At 42.2% G+C, this 13,174-nt stretch overlaps 1 protein-coding gene across 9 annotated transcripts in view; it reads right to left on the bottom strand.

Moving 5' to 3' along the window:
- The window catches only part of ELMO1 (engulfment and cell motility 1), a 478,109-nt gene that overhangs the window by 363,302 nt on the left and 101,633 nt on the right, over positions 1-13,174 (bottom strand). For 8 of the 9 annotated variants that reach the window (XM_081079148.1, XM_081079151.1, XM_081079150.1 and 5 more), the window contains 2 exons: positions 4,417-4,457; positions 3,409-3,481 (listed from right to left, as the gene is read on the bottom strand). The exons of the other annotated variant lie outside the window; for it this stretch is intronic. In XM_081079148.1, coding sequence (XP_080935274.1) covers positions 3,409-3,481; positions 4,417-4,457 — 114 coding nt within the window. The remainder of the gene's footprint in view (positions 1-3,408; positions 3,482-4,416; positions 4,458-13,174) is intronic. 9 annotated transcript variants of the gene reach the window in all.

Genomic DNA, 13,174 nt, shown 5'->3' with positions numbered 1-13,174 from the left:
TTTTATTATCTCTCTTGCTCTCTCTCTGACATAATCCTGAGATATAAAAATTTCTGAGGCGGAATGTGAACTAGTGAATAGTTGAATCTTATCTTTCTGTATGGCATTTATTTGCATTCTACACTTCGTGTAGCCCTGTGGAACAACACATTTTTTTTCCCCATTGCACTGAAAATCCAAAGTTAATGGCCCAATAAGCAAATGAAGACTATTTCAGAAAACGGGCTTGAATAACACGAGAAAGTAAGGTGGTGCCCTCCTTAGACTCTCACAAGTATCCTTCCATCAGTCACAACACGCGTTAGCTGGCAGGGCCTGGGGAACCTTTCTTCTTTGAAATTACAGGTGATGTGCTTATCTGTGACAGAGGAAGGGAGACCACCTTGCACATGAGGAAAAATCAGTAACTAAGAACATGCACAGGTTTTAAAACTTAAGTCACCAGTTACCATGGTAATGCAAACATTACCTAACAACTTTCTGGGATGTAAGTAACCAAGATGCTGCTAAATACATTACTTTAAAAATGGAAAACGGGCTCTAATTTTAGGAATACTTGCAAGGAAGTGGATGGACTTAACAGTACACTGAAGGCAACCCAGGTTTGTCCCTGGGGACCCAGGATTCAAGGTCCGTCTCCTGCCTTGTGTGTGGTGAGTTCTGTGTCACACACACGCGCAGCTGTGCCAGTAACAGCTGCAGGAGGAAGAGTGATAACATTTTATTTACAGACAAAGGGCTACAATTAGAAAGATGAGTCTTCTCATTTCCTAAACTCTTAATAAAAGAATGACCCCTGCTACGCCTGCTGAAGAGGGACAGACTTAGGTGACAATCCCTTTTAAAGCCAACATTAAGAACCTCCTCAGGCAAAACAAGATTCCCCAGAAATGACTAGGATGCCCGATAAAATAATAATTTCCCCACTGTTCTGAGTAGTTTGGATTTTCTGAGTCAGTGCTAATATTAATTAGGTCAAAATAGTGTATATTGTATGAATTTTTAAATTATCCCAAGAATTGGCCATACATAAACACACTCCTAAGTCCAATTTAGTGCACAGGTTCTGGTCACGATGCACACTGCCCGGTACACACAGATCCCGGCTCTGCAGAAAAGCAGCCCCAGAGCAGAGTCTCTCCAAGTGGTCCCTGGGTATCCTGCACCAGAATCCATGGGGGGCTCTGAAAATGCAAAACCCTAGGCCACATTCCAAGGCCCACTCACTCTGAGTCTCTGGGGTTCGGGGTCTAAAAGATCTACATTTCAGAAATCTCCTCCTTGCAGTGCTTAGGGGTTTCTTAGTGCGAGAATCCGGCCCTTAGTAATCTCCAATAAACTGAGGCCTCCTGACAGTGGTGATAGAAGGCAGGACAGCCACCAGGGGACACAAACCAATACAGATTAATCAAAGGCAGGGCTAGTTGTGACACAGTGGCTTTTAGAACACAACCCAGGATAAAAATCCAGTGCAATACTCATGTGTTATATATGTGTGTGTCTAACACAAATATTTCACAAACTACACAGGTGACGTACTCTGAGTTGTTCTATCTATGATATTCCAACTTTTAATACTATTATAACTAAATTGATTACCATGGTAACTGGTGATTTCACTAATTGGTGATGGTTGAAAAACTCTTATAACTTCTATTGTCCTATAATTTTATCACAATAATTTTTATACTTTTCATATTATACCCCAAATAGCAGGAAACCATGCAATCTTTTCCAGTAATATCCCACAAGTCACAATATTTTAGTTTAGCCTTTAAAAGGTGAACTAAGTTGAAATGAGATCGCCTTCTCCTTAAGGATAACAACAACAACACACTTACCTGCTAACATTCAACTAGTATTTATCTATTTCCTCTTTATCTCACAAAGAATAGCATGCAGATTATATAAATGCAGTATAAAAATCAATAAAAAATATGAAGAAAATGAAGCAAGGAGAAAATCAAGACAGAAAATGAATTGTCTGTGGAATGAATCAAAGGAACAAATAAAATTAACAACACAGGCCAGAAAATCTAGTCCACTTATTAACACTCAGCATTCTGGCAATCAGGGTGAAGAGGAGAACATAACAACCAGTTACGAAAATTCCAGTGCCCATCTGGGAACAACAAAGCGATTTCTAGAAGCATTTCCAGGCCTCTGGCTATGCTCCTTCTGGGCTGGACCGAATGGCCCCACCCCTACCCCCACCGCCCTTCCCCCCCACCAAACACACGTGCACACGGACACACACACACACTCCTCACGGTAAAGCGAGCAGTCTCGGTGGGTACCAGACCCTGTTACTGTCTGTGCCTACCTTCCACCACCACTAGATTCATGGGTAAACTTATGGTTCCTCTAGGGACCACTGATTGGAGCCTGAGGTCGCCCCTTCTCCCTCCTCCCAGAGCACTCTGTATTACCTCTGTCCCAGAGCCAACCACCTTGCTGTGGTGAAAACTGTTCACAGGGCTGTCCCCTCCCTCCCTGCCAACCCCACCAGGTTATAAGTTCCACGAGGACAATACTGGCTTCTTAACATTTCAGTGAACACTTCATAAAACTGAGCTGCATATAAACTCTTCTAGAAATCCCCCAAAGGAAAAATGATAGGAGCACAAAGATGTGGACTTGCTCCTGAATTCTAGCGTTTACTACTCCTGAGATATTGACCAAGTCATCTGACTTTTATGAGTCAGTCTCTTATCTGTTAACCAAAGCCAAAATTCTTTACATCACAGGTTAGTCTGCAGGAAGAAAACAACAGAATAATGGAATAACAAAATAATGGCCCAGTTCCAGTAGGTACTGAATAAATGTTAGTTTTCCTTTCTCCTATCAGGGCACTCTAAGACATTAATTTTATTTGCTGCCAGAGAGCTAACGTAGTGTTCATAACTCCCTCCTTCTCTCCCAAGCTTCCTTAAGCATAAAAATCAGCCAAGAAGAAAGCAGCGTTCCCAAAAGCCAAAGAACAATCAGTGCCTACACAATGCCAACTTTGAAAAGATCTCTTGTCATAGTTTCAACTACTTTAAGGTGGCTTAGAGGTTGTTAAAAAAAAAAAAAACACAAAAAAAAACACAAGTCTGAGAATGGAGAGCTAGACTGTCATTAAGTGTCACATAAAGGCTTTAACCAAGCAATAAGAGCGGTAATTGGTAAATTCTCTGTAGAAGCCAAGTGCAGTTGGTAAAACAGGACACAAAATCATACTCGGTCTTCACTCTTGAATGGGCTATCACCTCGTTAATACCAAAGTAGCAGTTGTTTGCTTTGCATTTGGGGGGAGGGTAGTTGTAAAATTTAGAGCAGCATGTCCAGCTCTGAACAGAGGAAACATCAGTCACGTTTTAACTTCCTTAAATGTAAGTCCCAGATTAAACAATGGGGTTGACCTACCTTTTCCGTGATATAGAAATTTGAACTATCGGCATGCTGCAATGCATAGTATTCATGGTTGGCAAGGGACCACCTTAAAAATATAAGCATAAACTGATCAGAAAAACAATAAATGGTCATTTTCATTTTTATAGTTTTGATAGAGTCAGATGAATTAAATACGCTACGATTGAAACTAGGCCAGTAGTCAACATATCCCACAACGTAGTTTCCAAAACAAGATGACAAGAGCCCACCTTTCATCTAGATCTTGTTCCAAGCTCACCTTTAAATATTTCACCTGCACAGCTTTTGGGGAGGGGGTGATATTTCAATATACAGTTACATTTCTCCGTATTTTGAAGGAGTGGAGTGGAGAGGAGAAAACAAAGGAAACAAATGCCATTTATACTTTTGATAATTGTTACATTTCAATGGTCTCTGCATTCTACAATCCCCAATCAGTATGCTTGCTGCATATTGGAACATTCTAGTAAAGTATCCCAGGTCTTAAATAAATTCCAGGGAAGACTCTAGTCACAGTTCTGCTTTAAAAAAAAAAAAAATGCAACTTCCATATGTGCTTTTCCTTGGGTTGTCGGAGCCGCCAAAGAGAAGTGAGAAAGCCGTCTCATTGTGACATTCTATGTGGCAGTGCAGCTACCCATGGACTTGTCGTTTAAATTACTTTCTCTCTATGGGGACCTGTGGTCCCCTCAGTTTACAGCAGATGAAGTGTCTGTTTAACCTCAGGCACTTTAGACTGCTCCCTGCTGAGAAGGGTGAATGAACACAACTTCTCAAAATAAATAAAACCCACCCCAGTACACACACACCCCTTTCACACTGAGGACCAGTAACATTTTGGTGGAGAGAGAGAGGCACGCATATTTCACAGAGTAATTCTTGATGTCTTTGGGCGGGTCAAGTAGGGACTTATGAATTATATTTTACAATCCCACAGGAATATTTATTTGCCTCTCACGTCGTGGACTGGGGCATCTCAGATGTATCCTGAGTAACACTTACCCGTCACAGACTTCCTTTATTATTGCAGACAGTGGCTTTTTCTGCAAAATAGCAACAAAAAAAAAAAAAAAAAGAAAAAAGAAAATACTTTCTGTTAGTTTCATTTCATCATTTTAAACTTAAAAAAGAAGCCTAGTAAAAAGATGTTTAAGCAAGGAGAATTTCCGTTTGCTATTCTTAGTTGTTGTCAATGAGTCTGTTGTTTTTTTCAAGGTAATAATCTACGAGCCATCACCACAAATATATTAATAATGACCAATTGCTCTAGTGGCACTTTTTTCTACACTTAAAATTATTAGTTGAACAAAATATACATCACATGTAACATCCCCGCATTACAATCAGGATGAAAACACAGCTTTGTTCAAAGATCTGAGGCAATGAAAGCCTGCAGGGTCAAACGATAACCAGAAATCCTCAGGAGTACAGGAATCAGGCAACCAGCAGTTGGGTTTTATGCAAACAAGCTCAGATTCTTGATATTTTTATGAGAACATGTGGCAAATCGAATACGAGGTATTGCAAAATTGTTCCTACAAAGTACATAGAATTCTTCCCCCAACTTTGGCCCCAACAAATGCCCATCACGCAGAAGCTTGAGCTGGCCACACTTGAGTAATAGGACAGTGACACCATGTACCCCGTTGTCAACTGGCGGCTGACCACAGCTGTGCTCTCCACCTAACAGTCACAGCTGTGTCCGCCTGCCCCCAAATAGAAGGAAAGCAGTGAAGAGACACACACACAGCTCGCCTGGAGATGTCGAAACACTTTCTGTTTTGGATGCAAACAGACCCTGTCTGTCTTCTGGGGTGGAGAGTAGTGTGTCAACTGAAAGAACAAATCACGGACAAGAAACAAATGGGGAAGAGAAACCAAAAAAATACTACACATGGTCCTGGATTTTCAGATACAATCATAAAAAAAGTCCACATATAAACATGGTCTACTTCTTATCGCTCTAACAGGCGATGTGGCCTGGGGAAAGGACTTCTAAATCAAGCAGGACCAGTTCAAATCCTAGCTCTGCCAACTTGCCTGCAGAGTGACCTACAATTTCCTTCATTTGCTGAACCTCAACTAGTTCATCTGTAAAATGGGCATAGGACCTGCCCACTTCTCAGAGCTGTTACAAGAGTGACATTAAATTAAATGAGAATGAACACAAAAGGCAAACAACTCAAAAAAAGGGACGAGCTCTAGCTTCCTTGCCTTCTCATGTCACTAGTAGAGCTCGATGTCCTCCTTGCATCTTTGCCCTTGGACAGGACGCTACCATATCTGCCATCTTGGTCAATTCTGAACACTGTACATCGCCCTTCCTAAGGAACTCAGGACCCTGCTAAAAGCCCCTACTCAGTCCTCAGTGCCCGTGGGGCAGTGACACCTCCCACTGCAGCTCTGGCCGCTGTGACAAAGTGTTCAAACAAATGCCAACAAGTATGAGTGCAGTGGGACAAGAGGGACCTGGAATTGTGGAGGAAAGATGGGGGGATGTTCCCGGCATCTTGAGTGGTTCTCCTTCAGAATCAGATTAGAAATGGGGATTGGGTCCTACAGTCAACTTAATGTCACACAACACCTAGGCCTTTGCAAACACGTGTCCATTGTTTATAGCTTTCGCGGTAAGTTAAGGGGACGCCAAATGACAATAGAACTTTAGGAAGAAAACTTTCCTCAGACAAGGATTTTGCACTTCCAGCTGCCAGGGACCTCTCTAGGCATCAGTATTTCATGAAGACCAATCAGTATCCTAGCCCCCTAATCTTACTTCTTGCACCCTCAAAATGGACACATAAATAACAGGGCTGTTTTTCAGGCCTAAGTGACACTGAAACAACAGACCAGGCCAAGAAAATATGGCTATTGAGGTAAGGGAAGGCATTTAAAATAACAGCTCTCAGAATTAAGACTTTCCTTGTTGAGGTTTCTTAGAGGGACCTCTTGGATTTTAATTCTGATTCCATAGATTTAGAATCAATTTGAGAAGATATAAAGCTATGGACTTCTAGAACTATTATATCTAGAACACTCTGAAGCTGGACATATGAAAGGGGTAAAGACCACGGAAGAACAACACTTAGAGACTCAACAGAGAAAGATTAAACTCCAAACCACAGAGGACAAGGGATCCCAGTTAACTGAACAAAAAGCAGCCATGATGCCGCCTCACCTACTGAAATGACATGTAAAATGATCATAGCCCACTTCCTACACCTGTTCCCCTTCTTCTACCTGTTCCAATGAAAATTAGCCCCTGCCACCCTAACTTAATGACCTTTCACAGTTCTCATCTCTCTTAATCCATCCACCTTATTTGACACTCTTACTACTTCTTTTGTTTGAAACCCTCTTGCCAGAGCTGTGATAGTTCCTTCATTCTCCTACAGTTCTAAAACGAAGAATCCTTCCATAAAATCTAAGAGATCCTTCACTGTGTCTCTTCTACCACGAGCTTTCGAACTCCAAATTTCTGTTCTTGTGTCTTCGGCTTTTAATCGGTCAATTCTTCATTCACTTCAACTGCCCTAGGTCTAACATTCTGCTATCAAACGCTCTCTTGAAAATGTTTGACAATTTGTTAAATATAGCATTGTAAGTCTCCTTCAGGAATCTTATTTAAATATAGCAGAACTCATCGCGCTCACCATCTCCTACCCATCAATCTAACCCAACAATAGCATGCCGCCCAAAGCTCTCCCTCCCCAGCCATGAGTCCTTTGTCGTATTATGACACCATTGCTGCCCAGAAGCATCATTACCTTTATTTCTTCAATCTCCGGTCTAATTTGTTACAAGGTGGTGTAGCATTTTCCTCGGTGACAGTCACATCATTATTTCTCACCACCTAACTACTCTTCTAAAATCCTGACACCCCTCATTCCAACTCCTGCCATCAGATGACTCTCCCCCCAGTCCCATCACCGGTAATTCTGCTTCCCCAGCTTCAGTGCCTTCCCTGAGTGCAAGCCCATCATTACTAACTACTTGCCAGGAATTTCCAATCCAATGCTCCACTGGCATATCAAACTCAGATTCCAACCTTCCAAACTTGCCTAAGTTTTTCCATGTATGTGTCTAGAGAACTTGCCTTCTCTTTTCCTTTGCCCTGTCCTGTGATGTATACGTTTATATGACACTGAGTCTCATCGCTACTTCCTCCACAGCCTTTCTCTCCTTTATCCTTTCTGGACCTTACTACCTCCTTTGTTAGGAGTTCTCAGAATCCCATCACCGGATCCTTGCAAATAAGTCTTCGCATCTCTAAGTTTCTTTCTCTCCAATTCTCACATTAACAACAATTATACAAAATTAGACTTTCCCCACAAATGTTGTTCATGTCACTCTTTTGCTCTAATATCCTCCATGGATTCCCCAACGACCATCACCTATAATATACACCCAGAGCTTCTCATCCAAGGCCTTCCACCATCTGGTCTCAAGCAATCCAACTGTCTACTGATGCTGTTGAACTTGTTCCCCATACTTCTAAATTAGTGGGAGATTCCCCCCCTCCCCGCTCAAAGGAAAAACAAATTCCACCTCTGTACTTCCACTTTACTCTATATGTTGAAACATTGCTCTTCTTTTCTCTGTTCCATTTCAGACAATGGACTCTGCCTACCACTAATATCCATGTCAAAGCCACCTCCTTTAAGCAGATGTCCCGACCTCCCCAAATAGGCAGAGACCAGTCCTTCTCTGTACTTAGCACATTAAACAAAGCACTTCTGAGGACTTTGTATATCGCTCGAATCTTCCCGTCCCTGAGAACAAGGCATCTTAATTCATCTTTGCAACCTTTTCCATCCCTCAGTACCAGTTACCATAGTACACAGGTGCTAATAGGATCGAAGAGGAGATCAATACAGCTCTAGTAAATGGAAAATCCACACATTCACTAACTTTCCTTTAAAAAAACACAATCAAAAGGCTTGGCTATAAAGCAAACTATCTTGAAGGATGGCCTGGATTAATCAGCACACATCCCACTTCCTACCACATAAGCCACTGCTGGGTGGCTCTAAGCAGCTGCTGACTATAAACTGTTAGCCATGTAAACGCTGTCACTACTGCCTGCATAGAACACTCTGGAAGGAGTTATGTGATTCACGGCCTGGAAGAGCACTGAACGAGACAGCTGATGAAGAGTGTAATTCAACAGGTGATAAAACAAACACCAACCAAGTGACTGTCACCATCCGTTAGCCAGGCCTCACAGGTGATTGGCACAACTTTCATAAGCAGGGACCGCATAAGATACCCCACGCAGAGCATGCTATTCTGATATCACTGCCTATCGAAAGCCTTCTGATAGGAGCTCCTTGCCTGATATAAATGCCAAGCCAGAAACTGGCTCTGCCGATGTTTTGGTTACCATTCTCTCAGGTTGTATAAGATGTTTCTGTCTACCCGCCCAGTTCTCTAAGATGTGGGAGGAGGGTGATGAGGGCGACACCTCGATGGCTTTCGGTAGATCCACTGAATAATTTGCCTTTTACCTCACAGACAGAAAAGGGCCAGGAGAAAAGAAAATTTGGTCTAAAAGGATGAAAACTGGTTCTTCTCCCCATGACTCCATAAACCCTCCAGGAACGAAAAGTAAAATTCTATACTCTACTTGAATATATCTGGGTTTAGAATATATGAGGCAAAACTATTTTAACGACTGAGTCTCAGAAAGTAGTCTGACCTTCAAAGCAGAAAGCATACGAAAGTTTTCTTCACTTTATATTCTGGGGAAATTTTAATGTTGGCAGAAATATTTTTATTTGTCAAAGTATGTATTTCCATATGAATCTGATTGGCACAGTGTCATGTGCCAACAGTTCTATTCAGGGAGTAGCTTTTTTTGTTGTTTTGGGGGGACTGATTCCTCCCTTTGTACTTTAACCCTTATTCTCCAAAAGGATCCTTTATTTTACTTAATCTACTGAAGACACTAAGTTCGGAAACAAATTGCCCATACATAAAGATTTGTTTTATTTATTTTTCATAAAAGCAGCTAGATTCCCAAGAATGGCCAAATTCTCTAGCAATTCACTTTTAAACTACATCTCTGGCAATACTGTCTTTTCTCTCTGTTGGTCCTTTGTTTTTCTTTCTGTGCTCTCTCCCTTGACTTTAATGAAATGTTGGTATCGTGAATTCTTTCATCCACACCTCCCACCCTGACACTTCTTCTAAGGTCGGGTCCTGCATTTCCAATAAGGCCTTGCACAGATCCTGCCACCCCTTCAAGCTTAACTCTTCATCTTTCTTATAAACCAGATCCACCTCTTGCCTCCTTTTGATCTGTTAAAAAAACAAACAAACAAAAAGACAAACACTCTTCCACGCAAAGCACATGGTTCCCTTACGGCATGAGAGAATCCCAAGAAAAAATATACTTGGGAGTCCCTGGTTGTTTATTTAGGAGGTACCAGATTCCGGCCTGCCTTGAGTCTCCCTCCCTGGAGATGGCCCAGCTGTCATCCCTCGTCATTGTCCTCTCCTTGCCACGCCTCTGATGAATTCAGTTCCTAGTCCACCACCTGTTCCTGTCTGTTGGCTAAGGCACCTGGCCTGGGGACTTGACCCACCCCACATGCTCACCTCGGAGCTCTCAAGTCTACTGCTGCCCCAATTTGACACTGCTTTGACACTGGCCTATGGAGGCTGGCAGCACCCCTCCACCCCCCCGCCACATGTTATCTCATTCCTGTTAGCAACTATGGAGTGTGGGCTGCGGTTCTCAGCTCTGACATCCACTCCCCAGGCCCATGGCGGCCCTAACGTGGGCATCCCCCAGAAAATAAAGCCTGGCTTCATTGAAAGCTTGGTCCTTTCAAATGTTTTTAATGACGTGGGGGGGGGATGCTTATGGGATGACATTACATGAAGGGACTATAGAAAAACATTTAGAATACTGAGTTTTTATCAGCTGCTTGCTTTTTCATATCTTCCCTCAACTATGAGCTCTTGAACGACTCCAGCAAATGCCTGCCTGGGACTGAACCCCAACTTCCCCAGGTTTTGTAACCTTAGGCTTGTGACTGCTCACAGTGCTTCTGTTTTGTCTCCTGAAAATAAGAGCAGCACCTCGCACACTGGCGTGCTGTGGAGATGAACTGCGATGACATGTGCAGAGAGCCTGAAACAAACGTGGTCCAGAGTGAGGCCCTGGGCACAGGTTACCTATGAATAGGTGATACCGTAAGCAACACTTTGCGGATATGGTTTTCAAAAGTTGGTTCGATAAATTAAATACATAAACGAATAAATATCCAATGCCTGTTCCTTGCTTGAGTGACTCCAGGCCCCAGCGCTGCCTTTGGCATTTGTCCCATCCTGTTCTTTATTCCTCACGTCATTTCTGTCATTTCCGTTTCTTTTGCCAACTAGATGATACTTGCTTTAGAGGCAGAGGCTGCCTCTGAGATACCTTGGTCACCTCCCACGTGAATGGCTGCTAGCCCCTCCCCCCCCACCACCACCACAAGGCACGCAATTAATGAATAGTTTTCGATGAAAAACACATCTTTTTTTCAGACTTTTAGTTTCTTTTCCTTTCTTCCCGACTGCCACTGCAGCTCAGGGAGAAGCTAAAGCTGGAACGCAGCAAGAGGAAGACAGAAGCAACCCACGCTCACCACCATGGATCTGCTCTTAAAACCACTGTCTCACGGCCGTTTAATTGCAAAACTATCCTCCACAACGACTTCAAAGTTTCTGGTCCTAGACTATTAAAAAGCCTTTCCCAGAGCTTTAAAAGGCCATGACAGCTTTATTCTGCCACTTTGAGGCCGTGCAGCACAGCACCAGGATTTTACTCTGCTTTTATAGATGGAAATTCATTGAACATATTCCGCACAGCAGTTATGAGTAACGCTGGCCCAGAAAGAAACGAAACCTGGTTTCCACATGTCAGGACACCTCTGAGAAGGGACACGCGTGCTGACTATGATTTAGCCTATGATGTGACTTGGAGCAACTTTAATGTACGATAACCCACCTGGCTCCCCAGGTGCCTGATGACATTGTGTCAAAGACACAAGTCATTTTATCACAGCTTTAGTCTTCTTCCAGTGAGCCTGTGCCTACTCCCCATGCTTCTGAGCCATATACCTTTCGTATGGAGGAATCCCAAGAGTTCTGAGAGGTGTGTATGCACACTCTGTTTTCTTAAGAGAGGCCTAAATTATCTGAAAGATAATGACAAAACCACTCTTTCCTGAGGCGAATTCAGCTGGTTCTTGGAAAGCAAGTATTTTCACAACAGCTCCGATGTGAATCACCACACCAGACTCCAGTAATTGTCAGAAATGACAAAGGGGCTCACAGCTACATCTCCTAAGTAGTAAAACCATGGATCATATTAATTTGAAAAGCTGAAAGATGACAGGCTATGCCACCTTTTTCTTGATAAATGATGATTCATTTCAAAAATGGTTTACTAAAAATGACTTGTTTCAAGCTTCATGAAACAAATTATATATAAGATTTAGCAACATAAAGTACAATCTCTGCATCATAAAAATCACTGGACTATATAAATGAGTAAACACATAAATAACCAGCACTCTCATGTGTCAGTGGATTAAAGACAAGTAGACATACCTTCCTCTTCCTCTTTTAGGGATTAGATATACATCTACTCAGGAGAAACTGTGTTGTCCTTCGATAGAAGGGAAACTGCAATTTTAGAAAATGACCAAAGTATAGAGTTGAACAATGTAAGAACAAAGCACTACTCATATCAATTATCTTCTGTGAGTCTTGACGATTTTATATTGGCCCAATATCAATGTTGCTATGAATATAAGGAACAAACATTTTCCCCCAAATGTCAATCTCAGACAGCAACAACAACCAATTTCCTAATTCCTATATATCAGTCTTCACATCATTCTTTTCCAAGAAGTACTCCCAGCTGATTGATGTGCCATTTTTCTCCACCACACCCTTGCACTCAAGTGTCCTTTGCTATTTGGAAGCGAGTGATTCACACTGTGAATTAATTCAGAGCTTATGGTCTGCTTCACTTCACTCATGGGGAATAGTCTGCTTATTTATGTCAAGTTCATACGTGGAAGGGTAACCATATTTATGTGCATGGTTTAAAAATAAAAAGTCAGACCAGCTCAGTAGCATAAAAAGTACTTCTCAACTCTGATAAATTAGGTATTATCAGATCAGGTGGGTAGATATGACAAAGCCAGATGAGCTCCGAAGGCAAATTATGGTTCAGGGTCAATTGAAACAGAAGATTATGATGGTTTATCCACTGCAAAGGAGCTGAGATTGGATGTAAGACAGCAATCAAAAGAATAGTGAGAGAAACTGGTGGCAAAGGCATAGTAAGAAGTGAGTTTACATTTTTAATTTAGTTTTTGTCCCTTATCCTGCTCGTCTCTCTTTGTCATGTAGTTGGTTTACTTGTTTGTAATAGATGGATTAATGCCAATTCATGCTTCTTTCTTGAGTGGTAATGGGTGTGCTGAGATATCTGTCAGCAAGTAGTGGAGGGACATGGGCTTCCAAGTCTCAAATATATGTCCCAGGAATGTGACCATGGCAACCTGAGGCTGAACCACAGCCGGGGACAATAATAAAACAGGCTCTTCTGGAAGGATCCCAAACATGCAAACAATGGCCACAAACCACACACTTCTGCAAATTCCCCTACCTTTGACATGTCCTCACCCAGACTTTTATTATCTGTTGTCACTTGGCCAGCACACCCGATACTGTTACTACGAATAATGAATAGCTACTA

Source organism: Rhinolophus hipposideros (genome assembly GCF_964194185.1).
Source record: "Rhinolophus hipposideros genome assembly, chromosome: 18".
Lineage (NCBI taxonomy): Eukaryota > Metazoa > Chordata > Mammalia > Chiroptera > Rhinolophidae > Rhinolophus > Rhinolophus hipposideros.
The sequence above is the reverse complement of the archived record's forward strand: the minus strand, read 5'-3'. Positions and strand labels throughout refer to the sequence as shown.